General features: G+C 42.8%; 1 protein-coding gene across 1 annotated transcript; it reads left to right on the top strand.

The window, feature by feature from the left end:
- The first annotated feature begins 7,967 nt into the window (after positions 1-7,967).
- dusp14 (dual specificity phosphatase 14) lies at positions 7,968-14,338 on the top strand. The gene is made up of 2 exons (XM_071527154.1): positions 7,968-8,086; positions 13,590-14,338. Exon 2 carries the CDS (start codon positions 13,703-13,705, stop codon positions 14,336-14,338), a length of 636 nt encoding a protein of 211 aa, XP_071383255.1. The 5' UTR covers positions 7,968-8,086; positions 13,590-13,702.
- Positions 14,339-18,507: the final 4,169 nt, after the last annotated feature.

The following is an 18,507-nucleotide window of genomic DNA, read 5'->3' as shown; positions in this document are numbered from 1 at the left end:
GCACAATCCACATCTCAATTGTCTAAAAGCTTAAAAATTCTTCTCTAACTTGAGTGCTTCTCTTTATCTCCATCTCCTCCTTTGTTATTGGATGTAATAAGGGAAATCGATAATGGCCTTTACCTGGATTCACCTCATCAGTGTGCATCATGAAAAGACCAAGTGTCCCTAATATGTTGTACATTCAGTGTATATTAAAACCCCAATGCTGCATAAAGTAACTTGCGAGGCTCAATGTATTTTTACAATCTCTTGGTGTGGAGGTATTAGCATTTAGCTCAGCTTCGTCAGCTCAGAAGCTGGATCAAGTTGAGTTGGTTGAGTACACGAGTCTATTAGTTTCTTCCCACACCTTGTATGATCTATGTGTTCCTCTAAGGACATCTGTGTCTCAGTCTGCCACCTGCCTTGTACTTCCTTTGACAAGAAAGAGAAGGAGTGTGAAAGAAGAAACTCTGTCAGATGTCAGCAGAGGGAATTCAGAATCTGGTGCAATAAGTCTGGGAAGATATTCATCAAGTGAAGTGAAATAAAAGATGGTCTGAGCAAGAAACAAATTCATGAGCCTTTTGTACTGTCAGTGTTTGTGTACCTATTTTTTTCTTCATACAGAATATATACGTATGTTTTCTATTCATATTACCAAGGGTGGAAGTAACTAATGACATTTACTCCAGTTACTGCAATTGAGTAGCTTTTTTTGCATACTTGTAATTTTTTTGCATACTTGTAATTTTTCACCAAAGTACATTTTAACTGTGTACTACATTTCAGATCACATCCATTAGAGTACAAATTTTGCAGTTTCTCCATAAGCAACTGGACAGTTGTAAATTGGCCAAGTGTGGAGCCATTTGCAGAGAAGAGTCTGGCTTTACTTTCTGCAGTTTTTATTTTGTAATTTCCAAATTTTCCAATTAAAATAATCAAATTTGAACTCTGTCCTCTCATCCTTTTAGAATTGCGTGGACAAGCTCACATATCTATCATATCACACATCTAACAATGTTCTCTTTTCTAAAAAAGTAAGTCAGTAACTTTGAGTACTTGAGTATTTTAAATTAGCTACTTTTTAATTTTACTTAAGTAGATTTTTACACCAGTACTTCTACCTAAGTAAAATATCAGCAGCAATACTTGTACTTGAGCAGGATATTTTAGTACTCTTTCCACCCCTGCATATTGCCGTGTGCATCCCACCGCTCTAAATGTATCACACCGTGGCTGAGCAGACTCCTCAGCTCGGCTCCTCACCTGCACTCCCAGCACATGTTGTGGCAGGGCCCTCTGTTTGTCACTGTAAGTCTTGGCTGCGGTGGCAGGGCCAGCAGACGGAGCAGATGTTAGTGTCAACGCTCTGCATGTGGGCAGAGATGCACCGTTTCTCAACTCACCCACACACTATCTCTTCAGACACACCATTTGCACTCCCTCTCTTGCCTTTCCTCTGACGTGCCACAAAGCTACATCAATGCCTCAGAGGAAAGCAGTGTATGTGTGTCAATCTAATAAAGATCATTGGGTTGAGAGAAAGACTGAAATAGGCATATTCTTATAGTTTGCAGATTATTAGACATGTTCCTTTATTCCACAGAATACAGAGAGGAGGAATAGGAAATTAGAGATGCAGAGGAGATGATATGGCAAAGGTTGTGATCTGGATGACAAACCCACAACATCATAAGTACATGACATGTGCTAATCCACCAGGAAGCTCCTCTGTACAAGGATGTTAATTCGTCAGTCATATTTCTAATTGTTTATTGCACAAATGCTTCGACAGTGAAGGATTACAGTATTTAGACAGACTGAAAGGTCTGCGATCATACAAGAGTAGTTAAGTGGTTTATAGAGAGAAAACTACTAGGTCAATGCTATAATTTCCCAGAACAGGTTTTTATTTCACCTGCATAAGTACTATATTTTGGTTAGAAATAAGGAAGAACTACAATCCTCCTGAGGAAAATTGATCCATTGGTTTTAGAGCATCTCTTCCGTCTGTGTCTTATTGATTTTTAACTTTGCTGCTATTCAGGGGAAAAGGTAAAAAGATGTTTCCTTCCACTTGGTTGAATACGAAGCAGTAGGCCTAGATTTTTTTTTGGCATTTCTCCTACGTACATCTTTGCTCTGTGTTGTGGTACCCCTGTTTAAAGGGACGAACCCCCGACCGCTGGCATTCACCCTCCCCCCGCCATTACTGCCAGGCAGCGATTAACAGAGAGGTGAACCCGCCTTCCATTGTCAACACACCAGGTTCCCTTGGCAACCAGGTCTGTGGCATTCTGAGGTCTGAAAGAAGGATCGGCTGTGGAGAGGAGGGGCGGGGAGAGACACACACACACACACTCTCGCCCTGTTGCTCATGCTCATCTGCTGGGCAGAGGAGTCGTGACTAACCACAGCAGTGCACAGAATTGAAGTCTGCTGCACCCCCCCCCCCCATCTATGTGTATACGTGCTTTTCCTCATTGAGTCACTCTCATGGAAGAAAGGAAGCAAGCAGATGCAAGCCACTCAGCACTCAATAAGGCATATTTATTGCAGAATTGCGCAATACTCACACTGTATTTTACCTTCTTTTTTTTTTCTTTTCTTTCCCACTCAGTTTTCCCACAGCGTACCGAGCACAAAAAAAAAGGATGTCGGGAGAATCTGTGTCATCTCCTCCGGAGCCGTTTGATGCTGCCGTGGCATCTCAGGTCTCGTTCCTTTGTGCAGCAGCAAATGTGTTTGTTTGATGTGAGAGCAGTGCTGATCAGAGTGACAGGGAGGCTCCACGCTGCGCTCAGCCACCCCGCCGCTCTCGCATGTTGCCACAGCAAACACTTAGATCCCATGTCTATTTACCGCCGACACAGCTGGAGCGATGGAGGCGCCTGTGGGATCTGTGGCAGCTTTATTTAGACCCCCCACCCTCCCCCTCATCCCCCCCTAAGCCAGGTCCAGCATCTCCACCACTGACCACAAAACACTTTGCATCCGCCTCATCTTACCAGCCCTCTGCCTTTGGTCAAACGCATTAACACAGCCCAAAATAAACATCTCTAGTGTTACAAGCCTGTGTCAGCTAGGAGATTTACAGCGCATCTTTACACCAGTTTGGTTTATTTTCTCAGGTATAACCATTAACTTATTAGCAGAAGACATGGATACTGTGATAACCTGCTGAAGCTTAGATCACACAGTCTTATACTCAGTCCTCCTAACTCGCCGCAGAAGCCTCTGACTCCGCTCGCGCAGCTTTCCTCCTGGCACGGACCGGAGAAAGCAGGATCCTGTGAGGTCTGCATGAAAGAGACGGAGCAGCACAAACGCCTGGGGACGGCCCGCTCTCTCTCTCAGCTTGTGCCAATATTTCTAGCTGCCTATACCACGCATCTTTCTTTTTTTTTCTGCTTCAGCTCTCACACCGGGACGCTGAAATGTGTTAGCTGTCATCTTCAGCATTCTCCCTGAGTGATTACGTTGGATGGAACCTGGCCTGAACGTGATGAGTGTGGTCTTAATTTATTAGCTGGATTGACAGATCTGTCCCAGGTCACAGAGAGTGAAAATGAGTAACCATAACTGAACAGCACAGGTTATTCAGTGTCCACATATTTCAAGGATGTGCAAAGAAGATTTTACTGTCATATCATTGCGGGCCCCTGTGCTCCGCCGAGCCCATCAGTTACCCAGTGTGAGAGGCGGTCAGGGTTAATCAATGTCACTACCGGCTCACTCAGAGCAGACAGCTCCGTTAAAACGTGGCTGCAGGTGCTTGTTGTTAGGGTGATGGTGTCATTGTAAATTTTCAGCCTCCACGGCAGACTGTGGAGCCGTATTACACAGCAGCATCTTACCAGAACGCTTCTGACTCATCTGACATTTCAGTCTCACCCCAGTCCCTGTCTCTGCAGCCTGCAGCTCTCTCTCTCTCTCTCTCTCTCTCTCTCTCTCTCTGTCTCTCGCTCTCTCTCTCCCCCTTCCCTCCCTCTCTCTCTTCTTTCTACCTATCTCTTTTCAACATTACACTCTTAGATTACCACTTCTTATATTACATCTTTTATCCCTTCACAACTTGCTCATTCCATTTATAGCCATAACTATTTGCCTCACCATTTCCTCCTCTCCTTATACATTCATCAGGTGATTTCTAGTCAATGCTGACACACAGCATGGGTTGTTATCTGTCTCCTGTACTTACCTTATAAAATGATGCACAGCATTGCAAGTACCGGGACAAAGATCAGCATATCTGACTGGCAGTCTGTCTCTTCCTTCCCTGTTTTTGCTTTCCTGCCCAGAGAGCAGCCGGCCTTGCATCAGTTTTTTGGTTGCACCGCCTGGTACTGCTGCTGTTTGTTTCCAGTTGATTGAATTTGGAATGTAATTAGGAGTGACTCTGAGGCAGGGGCCACGGGTTTATGGATAGTATAATATCTCCCTCAGGATCCCTTTGAAATAGGATTGACTTTGGAAGGCATGTCTAATTATGGTTTTGTACATGGATACAGCTTATATCACCGTGGCCTCGTGGAAGCCCCGCAGACGCAGCTGCTCTTGAAGGATAGATACTGTGGGTCATGCATGGTCAGCACACCCTGACCACTGCCTGGGCACAGCTTGAGCTCAGCAAGGCAATCAAGCTGTTACTTACAGACGAGGTACAACAAGGTTTGAGTCAATAGACCTAAAGTACAGAAAATGACTTCTCTTTTTTTTTTTTTCCAGTCTTTGAAATCCATCTCTTTGTTTGTTTTCTATATAAACTTGTTGCCAACCATTCAGGCGTAGCCTAACATATAAATCTAGTTAGGGAAGGGCAAGGCAAGTTTATTTATATAGCACATTTCATACACGAAGGCAATTCAAAGTGCTTTACACCTATATAAGATATTAGATAAGAAATACAGAATACGATAAATAAAAACAAATAAAAAGATAATAGCTAAACCCTTGTAAATGTGTGAATTTCTGTTAAACATACCACATATAATTGGAATTCAATTCAGCATGGTGAGATGGATATATATAGCCTATGGACTACCATACAGCATTGTTTAAACTCTCTCTGACTCCTCGTTTGGTCTCTGGGTTTGTTCAAGTTCAAGACCTGCAACATGATCACACAGGTCTCCCCAGGCGAAGGGCTGGTAGCATTCAAACAACATTCATAAACAGCCCACATCGTATGTGAGGCCTGCTGATGCTACTGTATCAGGTGTTCCTCTGACCTTTTCCCTCTTTGTTTTCTTTGATTCGCGGAGACTGTGAGCCGCACAGCACCTGTACAGAAAAGCCAGTTACATGCGTAGCTGTCAGTATACTTTAAGGTGTCAAGTTCAAGAAGACCTTCAGTTTCTATTAGCAAATATAACACACCAGTGACAGTGAGGCTTAGTGACCCTGCACTAAAGAGCATACCGGAACATTTTATAGCTGCCTGTAATGTATGGCTCTACTTTGACCCGTTGCAGTGGTATTTTGTGCGTTAGCAGCAGTTAATGTTTCCATAGAGATCTGCACTGCAAGACGGTCCTCTGTGACCCTTGTAAGACTCTGAACTAATGCAGTTAAGGTGTGAACTTTAAAGCTTTGTTTAGTCATTATTAAACCATCACAAGTTTTATTTATTCATCAGTCAGGAAAAGTTTCAGGCTCAAGTCACCTCAATCATCATCATGGGGAAAACAGTCTCTTGTTGGGTACTGTAGGTGTGGCCTGTCTGTGCAACATTATGTACCATCAATTTAATTCAGCCAATCAAATACAATGCAGTGACAGTGCAAATCACATCACTTTTGACTCTTGTTTTTGTAGAATAGGACTATTAGTTTATTAGTAACACATCCTTATATTCCTATAGGGACTGTAGTACTCAGTAGTAAAGTAATAGAATAGTGACCTTATCGTTCTTATCGTTTTTTATCTCATTGAATATCACTGTAATATCCATATGATATTACAGTGATATTTAGGGACTTATAGGAGTACTATCATTTTTTTTCGTGAGGGCGTCCATATTCTAGACTAGGAATAATCAACATCAAAGTCGCATTTCAGTCAGACTTTATTAATCCTAGGAGTGGATAAGGGATTTGTGTACTGTAGTTGTATCTCTCCTTGGCTGGGTATCCTACTCTCTTGCGTTGTGCGTTGGGGAGGCGCTTGTAGTCTTCCCACCGCTCGGTATGGGGGAGGATTAATGCCACAGAGGAGGAGAAGCAGGAGTCTCTGCAGATTCTGTGTGAGGGATGATTAATGCCGCAGAGAAGAAGAGGGATGAGAAAAAGGAGAAAGAGAAACAGGAGAAGTGTTATCAGTTACATTGCTACTCCTTTGAATTACATACACTGATTTTGACATGCTGCACTGAGGCACTGTCGAGGATTTTCTTTACATCTGAGATTATATTGCGGCACAGAACATCGTAGCCCCTTTCACACATGAAACCTGTAAAATTGCCGTTTTAATTTTTCTGATAAACGTAGCAGTTTCTGTTGTTCACACAAGACAAGCCTTTCCGCTTTTTGTAATGCTACCAATCACACAATACTTGCAGTACCGTTAAATTCCACCATTGTCATTTCCCTGAAATTACATTTAAACGCCAGCGTCACAGCAGTTTGAAAACACAGCAGGTTAATCTCTCCATCCGCCCGGACTCCCAGGATCTCTCTCATTTCCACGTCTCTCCAATTCCACATTTTCCACCCGTTGTATAGCCCGTTGTATGTATATCATAAATTATTAAACTTGTGGAGTCATTCACTATAGCTCCCCATGCTCACGCTGTGTCGGTGAAAGGCACAGGGATTTTACACTTTCTCCAAAATAGCCTTCATCTTCTTGTTTAAAGTTTCTGAAACAATTCCTTTTATTTCTTGAGATATAATTGTCTTAAATAGACACCAGTAGGCTACATGTTATGGCGTCTATGTAGGCTACTGCATATAAAGATATGCCCTGGTCATGCTGCTCCATTAAAATAGACATAGGCCTACATTTAATATGCACTGCTTGTAGTTTGTATTTCCCTAATGATGTGTGTGCTTATGCCGTTAATGTTACGGCATCGTTCACACATTCTGGTTGCTCAACACTATCACTCCAAATTAAACTGGAAAAACCATACTGAGGTGCACATTAAAATGCTCAATAATTAGGATGTATATTTTGAATGGAATTGATATGTTAGAATGTATGAAAATATATCAAATAGGAGTAGCTCTTCCAAAAAAAAAAAAAAATACAAGAATTAAATATCTCCAAGGGAGTATTCTCCAGACCCCTATAGTTGGCTACTTTTCTCTTTTGGTGGCTAATCACTGTACTTGTGGAGAACAATGGTGATATATCTAATTAATTATCAACAAATGATGGACTAGTCAGCATTGCTTTGTGTAATTTTGTATTTTTTTCCTCTTGGCCAGTAAATATCATTGAGGTGCTGGCTGCACCATATGGCCAGTAAAGCTGAGTCCTGCTGTAAAACAATAATAGATTATCTGTTTGTTTTTTTTTTAAGTTATTTCTTTTTTGTTTGTTTTTGTTTTGTTTTGTTTTTTAAGGTGACAACAGACAATGCAATGGAATGGAATACATGTAGGCTACAAGAATCCTCTTCCCATAAAACCCTAATGGTCATGGCTGTTTTACATAAAAGGAGGTTAGCTTGAACCTACAAAACGTCTCAGTCATGAGCTTTTGCCTTTGCTACCTAAAAAGAAACCAGGAAAAAAAGAAACATTCTCTTAGCTTCCATCACTACTACAAAGCTGCCCCTGCTGCTGCGTCTCTGTGGCACGAATCACCCCTCATACCAGTAGGGGACGCTGCCCTGTGCACGCCGCTTCTGCCATCGTAGACCAGGCAGATACTGATGGCGCGTGCATTACATCCCTGCTGACTTTAACGTTGTGTTGTTGTGTGTCGCGTTATCTTCCCCAAGCCGGTCTCTTATTCTCGTTTTGACTGTGTGTATCATCGGATAGGCTGTTGCCAAATGTCCGGAGTGTGAAACAGCAAACCCATGCCCGCCGGATCGGTGCGTGCGTTGAACGCGCTTTGAAAATCACCATCTGAGCCCAAGTGAGGTTTGGTAAGTTGAGTTCTGCTCCTCTGTATCTGATGGAGACTAGTTTATCAGCAGGTATGGTTTTGACTAGATATAAAATGTTTTTGGATTTCTGGATTAAAAACGTCATGAAACATTAATTTGACCAAATATGCAGCTTAGGCAGTTTTATATTATAGTGTATAGTTTATATTATCATCAATTTTGTATTGCTAATTAATAGGATGTAGGCTGAGTGGAAGGGAGTAAATGGGCGCACCTGCCACACTTCTGTTTGCTGTGATTTGTAATAACCAATTCAGCTGAACAGTAATTCCGTCGTGTAATTTGTCAGTGTGAATAGTAGACAGATTATTAGCAATATATATACATTTTATAGTTATGCCATATGAGCTATTTCCCATAGATAACTTGCACACGCGCACACTCACGCGTCACGCGCACAAGCACGAGCAACGCGTGCGCAGAGGAACAGTGCTCATTCACAGCTATATCATAAATTATTAAACTTGTGGAGTCATTCACTATAGCTCCCCATGCTCACGCTGTGTCGGTGAAAGACACAGGGATTTTACACTTTATCCAAAATAGCCTTCATCTTCTTGTTTAAAGTTTCTGAAACAATTCCTTTTATTTCTTGAGATATGATTGTCTTAAATAGACATCAGTACATGTTATGGCGTCTATGTAGGCTACTGCATATAAAGATATGCCCTGGTCATGCTGCTCCATTAAAATAGACATAGGCCTACATTTAATATGCACTGCTTGTAGCCACGAGTATGGATAATGATAAGCCTATCCTATTATCATTGACTCCAGGAAGGAATATCTTGAACAGTGTGTAATTTTTTATTGAATAGAATGATACACAGACGCATATATTCTATGCTCTATTTATCTTTTTGATAACTGCCAACTGTAGTAATTTAATAGTAGTGCATTTTGAATTCTGAGAAACTTGGAATACTAAAAGCAATGTATTGAATCTGTGTAACGAGATAAACTGGAGCCTCTTTGCTGCCGCACAGCAACTGTATCTTTCATAAATCCTCAAACACAAACATTGGCAGACATAAAGTCAACAAAAAATTCTATCTAATGAATGATATTATGTTGTGCAGTAGGCCTACATATGTTCACTCCCCATCTCTCACGACAAGGTGTGCAGCTTCATCTCCGGCCCTTAGTTTTTGTCTGTCCTCCTTGTACAGACACAGTTAAAGTGGGCCAGTGTGTGACAGCTTCCACAGTTAGGTGCAACATTGTAGTGTGAGTGAGCAGCACCCAGTCGCTGCTGTAGCAGGAAGGTGCCACAGCCTCACCCTGTCCTCATGTAGAATCGTTATTAAACTCTTTTATGTCCACGACAATTCCCATCAAACCATTCATGTCATGAATCTTTCTAACCACAGCGGTTTGGAGCAATACCAGCAGCCCCTTCCTACCATGAAAAGAACAGTCTTGTCATTACTCCTCATTTTCCCTTGATTATTATCTAGTGTGTAGACTGCAGAGTCACTCTCAGAGAATGGTTAGACTGAATAAATGGATTGCATTTGGCTGGGGGACAGTGCTGAGAGCTCCATGCCTGCTTTGCACCTTTTCCTATTGGAGTCAGACAGCATCGTGCTGATCCAGGTGCTTTCAATGTTTTCAAACACATCTTATTCTGTGGTGTGAATGTCAATGAGGAATGAGCTGCTAACCCAGTCGGATAAGTTGAGCTCAGATCGGGTGTCGAGGTTCCACCTTCTGTGTTGGAGAGTGAGGCCACCGTCCAGACGCTCTGGTTTCCCTGCAGGTGGCTCACGTTTCCAATTTGTGTTAGCAGAGGTGGAACCGGACTCCTGTGGAATCTGCCCATAGAAAGAGAGGAACAGAGATGTGCATTAGAGGATTTGGGAGGTGGGACCACCTGTTGACAGATCCACTCTGAATGATGGGGCTGTTTTTTTGTAAAGCAGAGATGATAAAACTTTGCAGATATGATATATGAGGAAAGCAACTGGTAGCAATTGGTTTGTTATGCCAACAGGAATCTACAGTAGAGATATGCACTAACACAGTGAAAGGTGCTGGTCACTGTGCCATGAATACTACTGAACCTCCTCACTGTTTATTTTGGAGAATTAATCCTCAAAGCAAATTTGATTGACAGTGAGCTGCAGTATCCCTTTGCCAACATACAGTAGATTTTTCAGTGGCAACAGCCTCTGCATAATTCTCCCTCCTCCACTCTCTGCAACCTCACGCCTTCTGCCCAGCCCGGGGTATAAATAACCATGTGGATGGAGCAAATCTCAGCAAAGCCAGTGCCGTGGTACATCAACAGTTCGGAAAGGGCCAGGGATTATTTTGTTCTCTTATCTTCCCCATCTCTCTGTTGTTACAGCTAGCACCGTCTTGCTCTGGTCAGTAGGTTGCTGCAGCAAACACAGCTTGTTCTCGTCTCAGCTAATGGTATCTATTCTACCATGAATGAATGCATTAAAAATGTATTTCAGTGACCACATTGAAAATGAATTGCACTTTAGCTTGTAAAATGCAAATGTTACCAGCGTGACAACTTTCCCTTGTAGTTAATGCAGGGGTTAAATCATTTGTCATTATGGTAATATATCACTTTTGCTTTCAAAGTTGCAATGTTTCATATGTGTTTACTTTTACTTCAAAACTTTGGTAATCACCGTCTCACAAGTAACATCTGTTTCTCCATACATACTGCTCCATAGCGCCGTTACTAGTACGTTTCCTAAAAACCATGTGTTGCACAACTGCTCCAGCTTTTGCTGTAAATAATGTGTTCTTAATCACCTCCTCAGGTTAAAAATTGTTAACATTTTCCACACACTACAGCACAAAATAACAGAAGGTGCTTTGTGAGCATTTTTTTCCTCACATAGCTATTATATGTAGATAGAATCAGAAACGCTATTGCAGAAAAGCTGTTCACGCTGGGCTTCATTGTGTCTCTGACCACCTCCTGAAGTGGTTTGGGGTAACAGTGGGTGTCCATGTTTACCGAGCGCCCCGGTGCCAGTGTCACTGTATTCATTGTCTTATCACCAATGGCAACTGTGAGGAGGAAAGTCAGCTGCACCATATGTGATCCATGGCAACCATTTCAGAGGCAAGGTGCAGAGTGATTGGCAGCTGGGAACAAGCAAGAGATACTGTGCCTGAGCAGGGAGGACAGTTTTTTTTTTTTTTTTATCCTGTGATCATTCTTTGGAAGGAGAAACAGGCCGTACCAAGACGGCAGAGCTGTGCCGGATAGCAGGAGGGGGCATAAGGAGATAGGAAACTTCCTCAAAAAGGGACAGATCTTTTTACTGATGTGAAGGTGATGATGAGGGAAGGCAGCTTCGACCCTTGGGGAGATAGGGATTGCTATACGCTGTAAAAATATGGGTATATCTGTTTCTCACAATCTATCTCATCTCTCCAGTAGACAGCAGGCTGCATTATATCTGTACCAGCCAGTAGAACTGTGATATTCATGAGTATTCATGAGTATGACCGCTAATGGGTGCTATTTAAACTACTGTTTCAATTACAATTTTAAGTGCTTTTATTTTGCAATTTAGATTTGGCAATTCTGGAAAAAAAATCTGAAAAGAAGGACAAATTTTGCATTTAATACCTATTTCCCACTGTAGAACTAAAGTACTTAAACAGCCCAGTATTAGCCTTATGAGTCCATTATATCTTTTAAAAAATCAGCTGCTCACTGCAGTGCATGCTGAGTCAGAAGTGAATATTCTCCCAGGCTAGGGTACAAGCATAGTTATAAACCAATGAGATTTAACTGGCGCATGGTGCAAGACACCCTGAGCCAAAACTACTACCAGTGCAAGGGATACCCATTCTGCACAGGCAATCCCATGACTTTCCCATTTCCACGCAGGCTTTGGCAAATCAAACCCAGGAAAATGGGGGTTTGAACCATGAAACAACATGTTCCATGTGGGTAGAGACTTTCTGTGTAGGGAGTATTTGACAGCTGACGTTTTCATTTTTGCCCACTGAGATGTAACATTTACATGATGAGAGTTGGTGTAAATTTGTTGTTTGATCGAAGGCCTGACATCACTGTTTAACTGTATTTTCAGTTATGCACATGTATTGTATTTAAATACATTTCTTCCCACCAGAGTTTTTAAATTTTGTTTGATGTTGTTGAAATATTTGTAATTTGTAGCTACATTTGGATGCACTTTTGACCCTCACTGATTGTGACCACTGTATGTGTGTGTGTGTGTGTCAGGCGGCCTTAGGCAACAGCCACTTTGAGGTAGCAGGTGACAGTAGATGTTCAGGTGTTTTCTGTACAGATTGCCGGTTTAATTCATATTTAATGCGGATGATCGGTGTGGCTTGTTAACCAGACTGTGGCAGAGGAGGAGAGAGAAAGCGCTGCCGGCCAGACTGGTGCACAAGGTGTGGATGACGCACGACGAGTGCAACAGTGTGTGAAGTAGTGCCTGGAGCTGTGGGCCCTCTGCTGATAACTTAAGTATTAACGCAGCTGGCTATTTCCACTGTGAATACCCATAAATGTCACATTGGGGTTCAAATAATATCTTGTGTTTTTTTTGTCCTTTAATCTGCGTCATGCATCCTCACACTCATATTATAGTTCTAAAAGTGAAGGTAGTGCTGATAGTACTGATTGTTTTGAAAAACTGATTTCCTTTTTGTATGAATATGAACATTGTAGCATAGCAAATTTTGAACTTAAATTAGGTGTTTTATCTCCACACTTTGACCTGATCATATGTGATTACCTTCCACCCTCCTGTTTGGTACCATTCAAAATGACATTAACAGTGTGGCAATAGCCAGAGAGATGAGAGATGTGATCGGTATGCAGCGGCTGTGGATGGATGAACATGAGATGAGGTGTGTGTGTGCCTCCAGGGGGTCTGCGCTCATATAGCAGGGGGAGGCACAGCTCAGTATGCAGCGGGTCAAAGAGGGAGGCTGCAGCGCTGATGCAATTCCACCTGTGAATAGAGAGATACATTCGTCCCTATAGCTGTCCAGACTGTCGTATGGAGTCTCTCTCTCTCTTTCTCACTCTGTCTCAGTCTCTCTCTCTCTCTTTCTCTCTCTCTGTCTCACTCACTGACTCACTCACAGACACACTCCCTGTGTATAAGCAAGGAAAACTCATTGGTGTAATTGTAATGTGAAGAAAATGGATCATTAGGTCACAGCTTCACAGCAGTATGTTGATGAATTAGTCACCTATTGTAACTGATCTTAATGAATAGTTTTGACTGATTGGCCTAACTGGGTCTTTTGGGTCTTACAGTTTAAAGACAGACTCAGTTTTGATAGCTAGGGACTTACATAGGGACATAACAGTCTCAGCACAATGCCATCCAAAAAAAGGAATTTAATCCTTTGCAAATAGCAGTGATGGCATTCTTCCATGTTAAGTATTTGTGTCTGTCAGCCTTCATTGAAACAGAAAAACATTCATTTAGATTGAAATTTGAAATCTGTCTTTGTGTTTCAGGCGTATCAGGAGCTGTCTGGTCCCACTGCACTACTATGACTCCAAGCTCTTGAAGATTTGCTTTTTCATTTTTTTTAAATTCTCAATCACTCTCAAGCCCGCTTGATTCCTCAATGGGTTCCCGCAGCCATGGCTTCTTCCACCACCATCACCATCACCACCACCGCAGCTCCATGGTGCCGGCGGCCGTGCCGAGGCTGCTGCCAGAGAGCGGCACTCTGCTGGGGGGCATCGCGCAAATCACCCCCAACCTCTTCCTCAGCAGAGGCAACGTGGCGTCCAACCGCAGCTTGCTCCTGTCCAAGGGCATCACCTGCGTGGTCAACGCCACCATCGAGCTGCCCAACTTCAACTGGCCGCACGTGGAGTACGTCAAGGTCCCGCTGGCGGACATGCCCCACTCCCCCATCTCCCTGTACTTCGACAGCGTGGCCGACAAGATCCACAGCGTGAGCCGGAAGCGGGGGGCGGTGCTGGTGCACTGCGCGGCGGGCGTGAGCCGCTCGGCCTCCCTGTGCCTGGCGTACCTCATGAAGTACCACCGCGTGTCTCTGGCCGAGGCCCACGCCTGGGTCAAGGCCCGCCGCCCCGTCATCAGGCCCAACGGCGGCTTCTGGCGCCAGCTCATCGAGTACGAGAGGAAGCTGTTCGGCAGAAACTCTGTTAAGATGGTGCAGACGCCCTACGGGGTCATACCCGACGTGTACGAGAGGGACCGCAGGAACCTGGCGCCCTACTGGGGCCTGTGAGAGAGAGGCGCGGCCGCTCTTCCACGGGGGGATGGGAGGGACGGAGCAGGAAAGTGAGCGGAGATGGCGGTCGCCTCTGCCGCTTTCCGGTCCTTTTCCCCCTCTGGGCTGCAGGTTCATGCATGTTCCAACAGCCACACAAGCAAAGTGAGATGCGTGTGAGTGTCTATCTATGTGAAGCTTAATTAACGAATACTGGTGCATTTGGACAGAAGCAGTCTAACCAATGAAGATATTGCTGACTGGTTGTTAATTGGTGCTGCTCCGTGTCCACCCCCCCTCCCCCCAACCCCCTTCCTGTTTTCTCTGAGTGGGAGCAAGGCCACTTCAAGCCCAGAATCCTTAGGACCAAAGGAGTGACGGGACCACATTGATGTCAGACACCAAAACAAGATAAAATGCTCAGAGCGGAGAGAGTGCGGTAGTAGCTGCTGTGTATCTCCTGGTTTGTCTTTCCAATTACGATGAAAGAGGAGCGCTCCGGTGAAGGTGTTCGCTGCGCTCGAGAGAGACGCAGCCGTTCTGACAGCAGTGTGACTGAAGTCCTTTTCCCGACGTAATGTCATGTGATGGTATTGTGCCAGTTTTGCGGTTATCTTTAGTGTGAGGGGCAGCAGTATGCTCTGAATTTATGGTAGCATTTAAAGAAAATTATAACTGTACAGAAAAAAAAAATGTAGACAAATTATTTTATTGGAATGTATTGACGGTGAGAAAAAAAACGGTTATGGTGCACTTTAAATTAACATTTAATGATGTTATCATATCTGCCTTTTTTAAGCTGAAGATCTAAGCTCAAGGTTCAAGGAAAGTCCCTATTTACCACAGGGCAGATGTGCCGTCCTGTGACTATACTATGCTATAATGGATATAGTGCTATTTGATGCTGTTTTAAAAAGATGTCCGTAGCCTCCAGGGAGTCGATCTGCGATAGATGCTTGGAAGAAACATAATTTTTCTATCCCGCTGTTTTTGCCTTGTGTCCATATTCAATTAATGTGAGGTCCCAGAAAGAATAGTGCAGTGCAGTACAGCATAAAACCCAATATCCAGTGTATTTCTATTGGTAAACCAGCCTACTCTTGTGGTTCGGCACTCTTTACAAACAAACAAAAAAAAAAAAAAAAACATTTTTAGGGGTAAATGACTGTAGCAGGAGAGTCATGTTCTTGTCGTAAGCAGAAACAGTAATCTGATCTTACACATTGTTTTATGCCCCAAGACAATGATATTAAAATGTACTAAAAGAGCTCATGCCGCTGTTTGTGTTCAAATTTGATAGAAAAAATAAATCACTAACATACAATATCTCAGTCTTCTACTTGAAACACAAGTGCAACTGAAAATGTGTTTTTACATTATTAATGAGTGACACTAAAGATACAGTTACATAAGTCACCGTACTATTGTAAAAAAAAATTAAAGTGTTTCTATGAGAGCAATATATATTCGTGACTGTTGACATGAAGGCAGCCAAACTTTTTAATGTCTTTTGTGCAACTACAACTGGAGACATCTTTCAGAGAGAGTTCTCACATGAGTAGGCCGCGCCGTTTCCCCTCAACAAAGGACTATTGATGTTCCACGCAGTCATTTTCCCAAGAGATGTCTTCAGATGTCATAGAAACGTTCTGTCATTCATTTTCATTTGGTGTGGCTACAGAGCAGCAGGCAGACATTGATGAGTGCTATTTGTCTTTTGCCCACACTTCTGAGGGACCTCCACAACGGTCCGCACAATAAACGCCATTACCCGCAGAGACGGGCCCGTCTGATGACAGGCCAAGCATGAGAGAGACGCGCAAGTGATGGGCCCAAATTATAGGTTGTACACCATTTTCTCCCAGGAAAATGAATCTTTCTCTCTTTTCTGCCCCTCCCACCCCCTTCTCTCTCTTTTAATGCGAGTACATGCACACGGTTCCTAGGGCATAGTGAAGCACTAAGAGTAAACACATCCTTCACCAGCAGCAGGATATTATCATATATCATTAAACCAGTAAGCAGAGCCATTTACATCGTCCTGAACATCAGAGGCAGGCCACTCGCCATGTGTAGGCCATGCAGAACCAACGGCTCTGATGAACTTGGAGGAGATGCCATTAGACAGCATCCACTCAACGGGAAGAGCGTGTGTGTGTGTGTGTGTGTGTGTGTGTGTGTGTGTATACCAAGTATTGCAGACTTTAAAGCTGTCCTTCGGATACAACTTTATTTCAACCGCAGAACACAACAGAAACACGAACAGGTGCTGCAGTTGCGCTGAATTACTGAATAACACCTACACTGCTCTTCAGAGCACACCGTCTTTTATAATTCACTATAATCAGAAGTTGTCTGAAGGTTTGGATCTAGCATTTCCATTTTAACAAGGCCATATGCTCAAGGCTAGTTATTAATATAAACGGGCTGCTTTTGCTGCTGCTTCAAACCCACGTTAACCAGCACCATTATGGAAACATTTGACAACCTGATACCACTAAACAGCAATACATGCTGAAACGGCTGGATGCAATTTAAAACCTACATAAATCCATTTTTTTCTCACTTTAGACTGTGCACAAGATTGCCCTAATTGTCCTAAAATAAGTTGCATAACAGTTGCAAACATGACCGTTTATATAAACAGGCTGTTTATATGTTCTTAACAGCAAATGGAAACTATAACCTTGATAATAGATTTTCAAATGCTGTAATAAATGCTGTACCCACTTCATGTAAAGGTAGTGAAAATGTAGCATTGAGAGAGTAATATACAAAAAGTATATACTGTATATAGTTGGAAAGAAAAAAAACATTCTCCCCAACTACACATATATATTTATCTCAATTTGATCCTTCTCACAGTCAGACAGAGGTTCATCCAGGGGGGAAGCGGAGGCCTTGGGTAATACGATTTGGTCAGTGGTGAAATAAGTCATTCTTTCTCGGTGAGCAGCTGAATGAGTGTGATTGTGTCTTCTCTCTGGTGTAACAGTGACTCATCTGTCCGCTGCCTTTAAAGCCGGAGCTGTCTGAACTGATGGATAGAAGGGACACTGAGGCCGACGACTGCTAGCCATGGAGCTGTGTTCAGTTTGTAATGAACGTTTCAACAGTAAGAATGTCTAATAGTTTCGCCTATAGGTCAGTAATGGTGAAATTTTAAGCGTAGACGTCATAAATCTTCTCAATACCTTCTTTTAACAGTAATAGTGGAGAAGAGTAGAGGAGTGGGTGTTTAGTTATTCCTTTAAACACACTGGATCCTGTAGGTATTTAATCATTTAATCCTCAGGTATAAATCTTTGAACAACTGCTTTTATGATCTCATGGACTTCCTTACAAACCTTCCTTTTCAAAATATTATTATTATTATTAAAGCAGGAAACAACTCTATTGACAATACGGGTGCAGGCAATCAGTTGAACTTTGTGAAGAAAGAGCTGTTTTTAATCAATGGTGTGATATGGCCATGAGATACCAAAGAGTAGCGGTCAATACAAGGCACTATCACTCCAATCTCGCCTCTCTCCCAGAGTGATCATTTGAGTATAGCACCGCAGACAATAGGCATGAAGATGACAGGCAGAGGGAAGGAGGGAGCCGGTCTGCATTTCGAATTACACAGCCTTATTCAGTAATTGATTTCAGCGTTTGTAATTTTCTGTAATCCTGGAGCTCACCGTGAGGGGAGAGGAATTCATTTTCTGCAGGAAATGAATTAGAGAACAGCGAGAGATAAAATGAATGTTGGAGAACACACCTGAACACAAATGTGAGAATGATAATGAGACTGGTTTCACAGGGCCCCTAGACGTCTTATTTGATTGGCCGAGCCCAACCACCAGCGCTGGCCCAGCAGGCTTGTCGAAGGAGAATTTATTCCATTTTGTCACAAAGTGATGGAGATGAGGCCTCTCTGGCCCGAGAGAAAGTACATTATTGAGTAAAATGACTGAGGGAAAATGTGCAACAATCTTCATGCATTTGGAACTGGGAGTTGTGAGTGAGAACAGGCAGAATAAGATCAAAGGCCCCCTGAATTACATGACCGCGTCTATTTGAAAGCTATAATACTCAGACTTGTATGGAAATTCAGAACAAATGAATCCATAACATTGACACCTTTACTTTTCATAACACAAAAAGAATGATGCTGATTTTAAAGCGTGTTCAAATAAATAAGA

The sequence above is a fragment of the Centroberyx affinis genome, unplaced genomic scaffold (assembly GCF_046629955.1).
Source record: "Centroberyx affinis isolate AG114_WGS23_722 - 3 ecotype Tasmania unplaced genomic scaffold, CSIRO-AGI_Caff_v1 ptg001494l_1, whole genome shotgun sequence".
In the NCBI taxonomy this organism is placed as follows: domain Eukaryota; kingdom Metazoa; phylum Chordata; class Actinopteri; order Beryciformes; family Berycidae; genus Centroberyx; species Centroberyx affinis.
The sequence above is the reverse complement of the archived record's forward strand: the minus strand, read 5'-3'. Positions and strand labels throughout refer to the sequence as shown.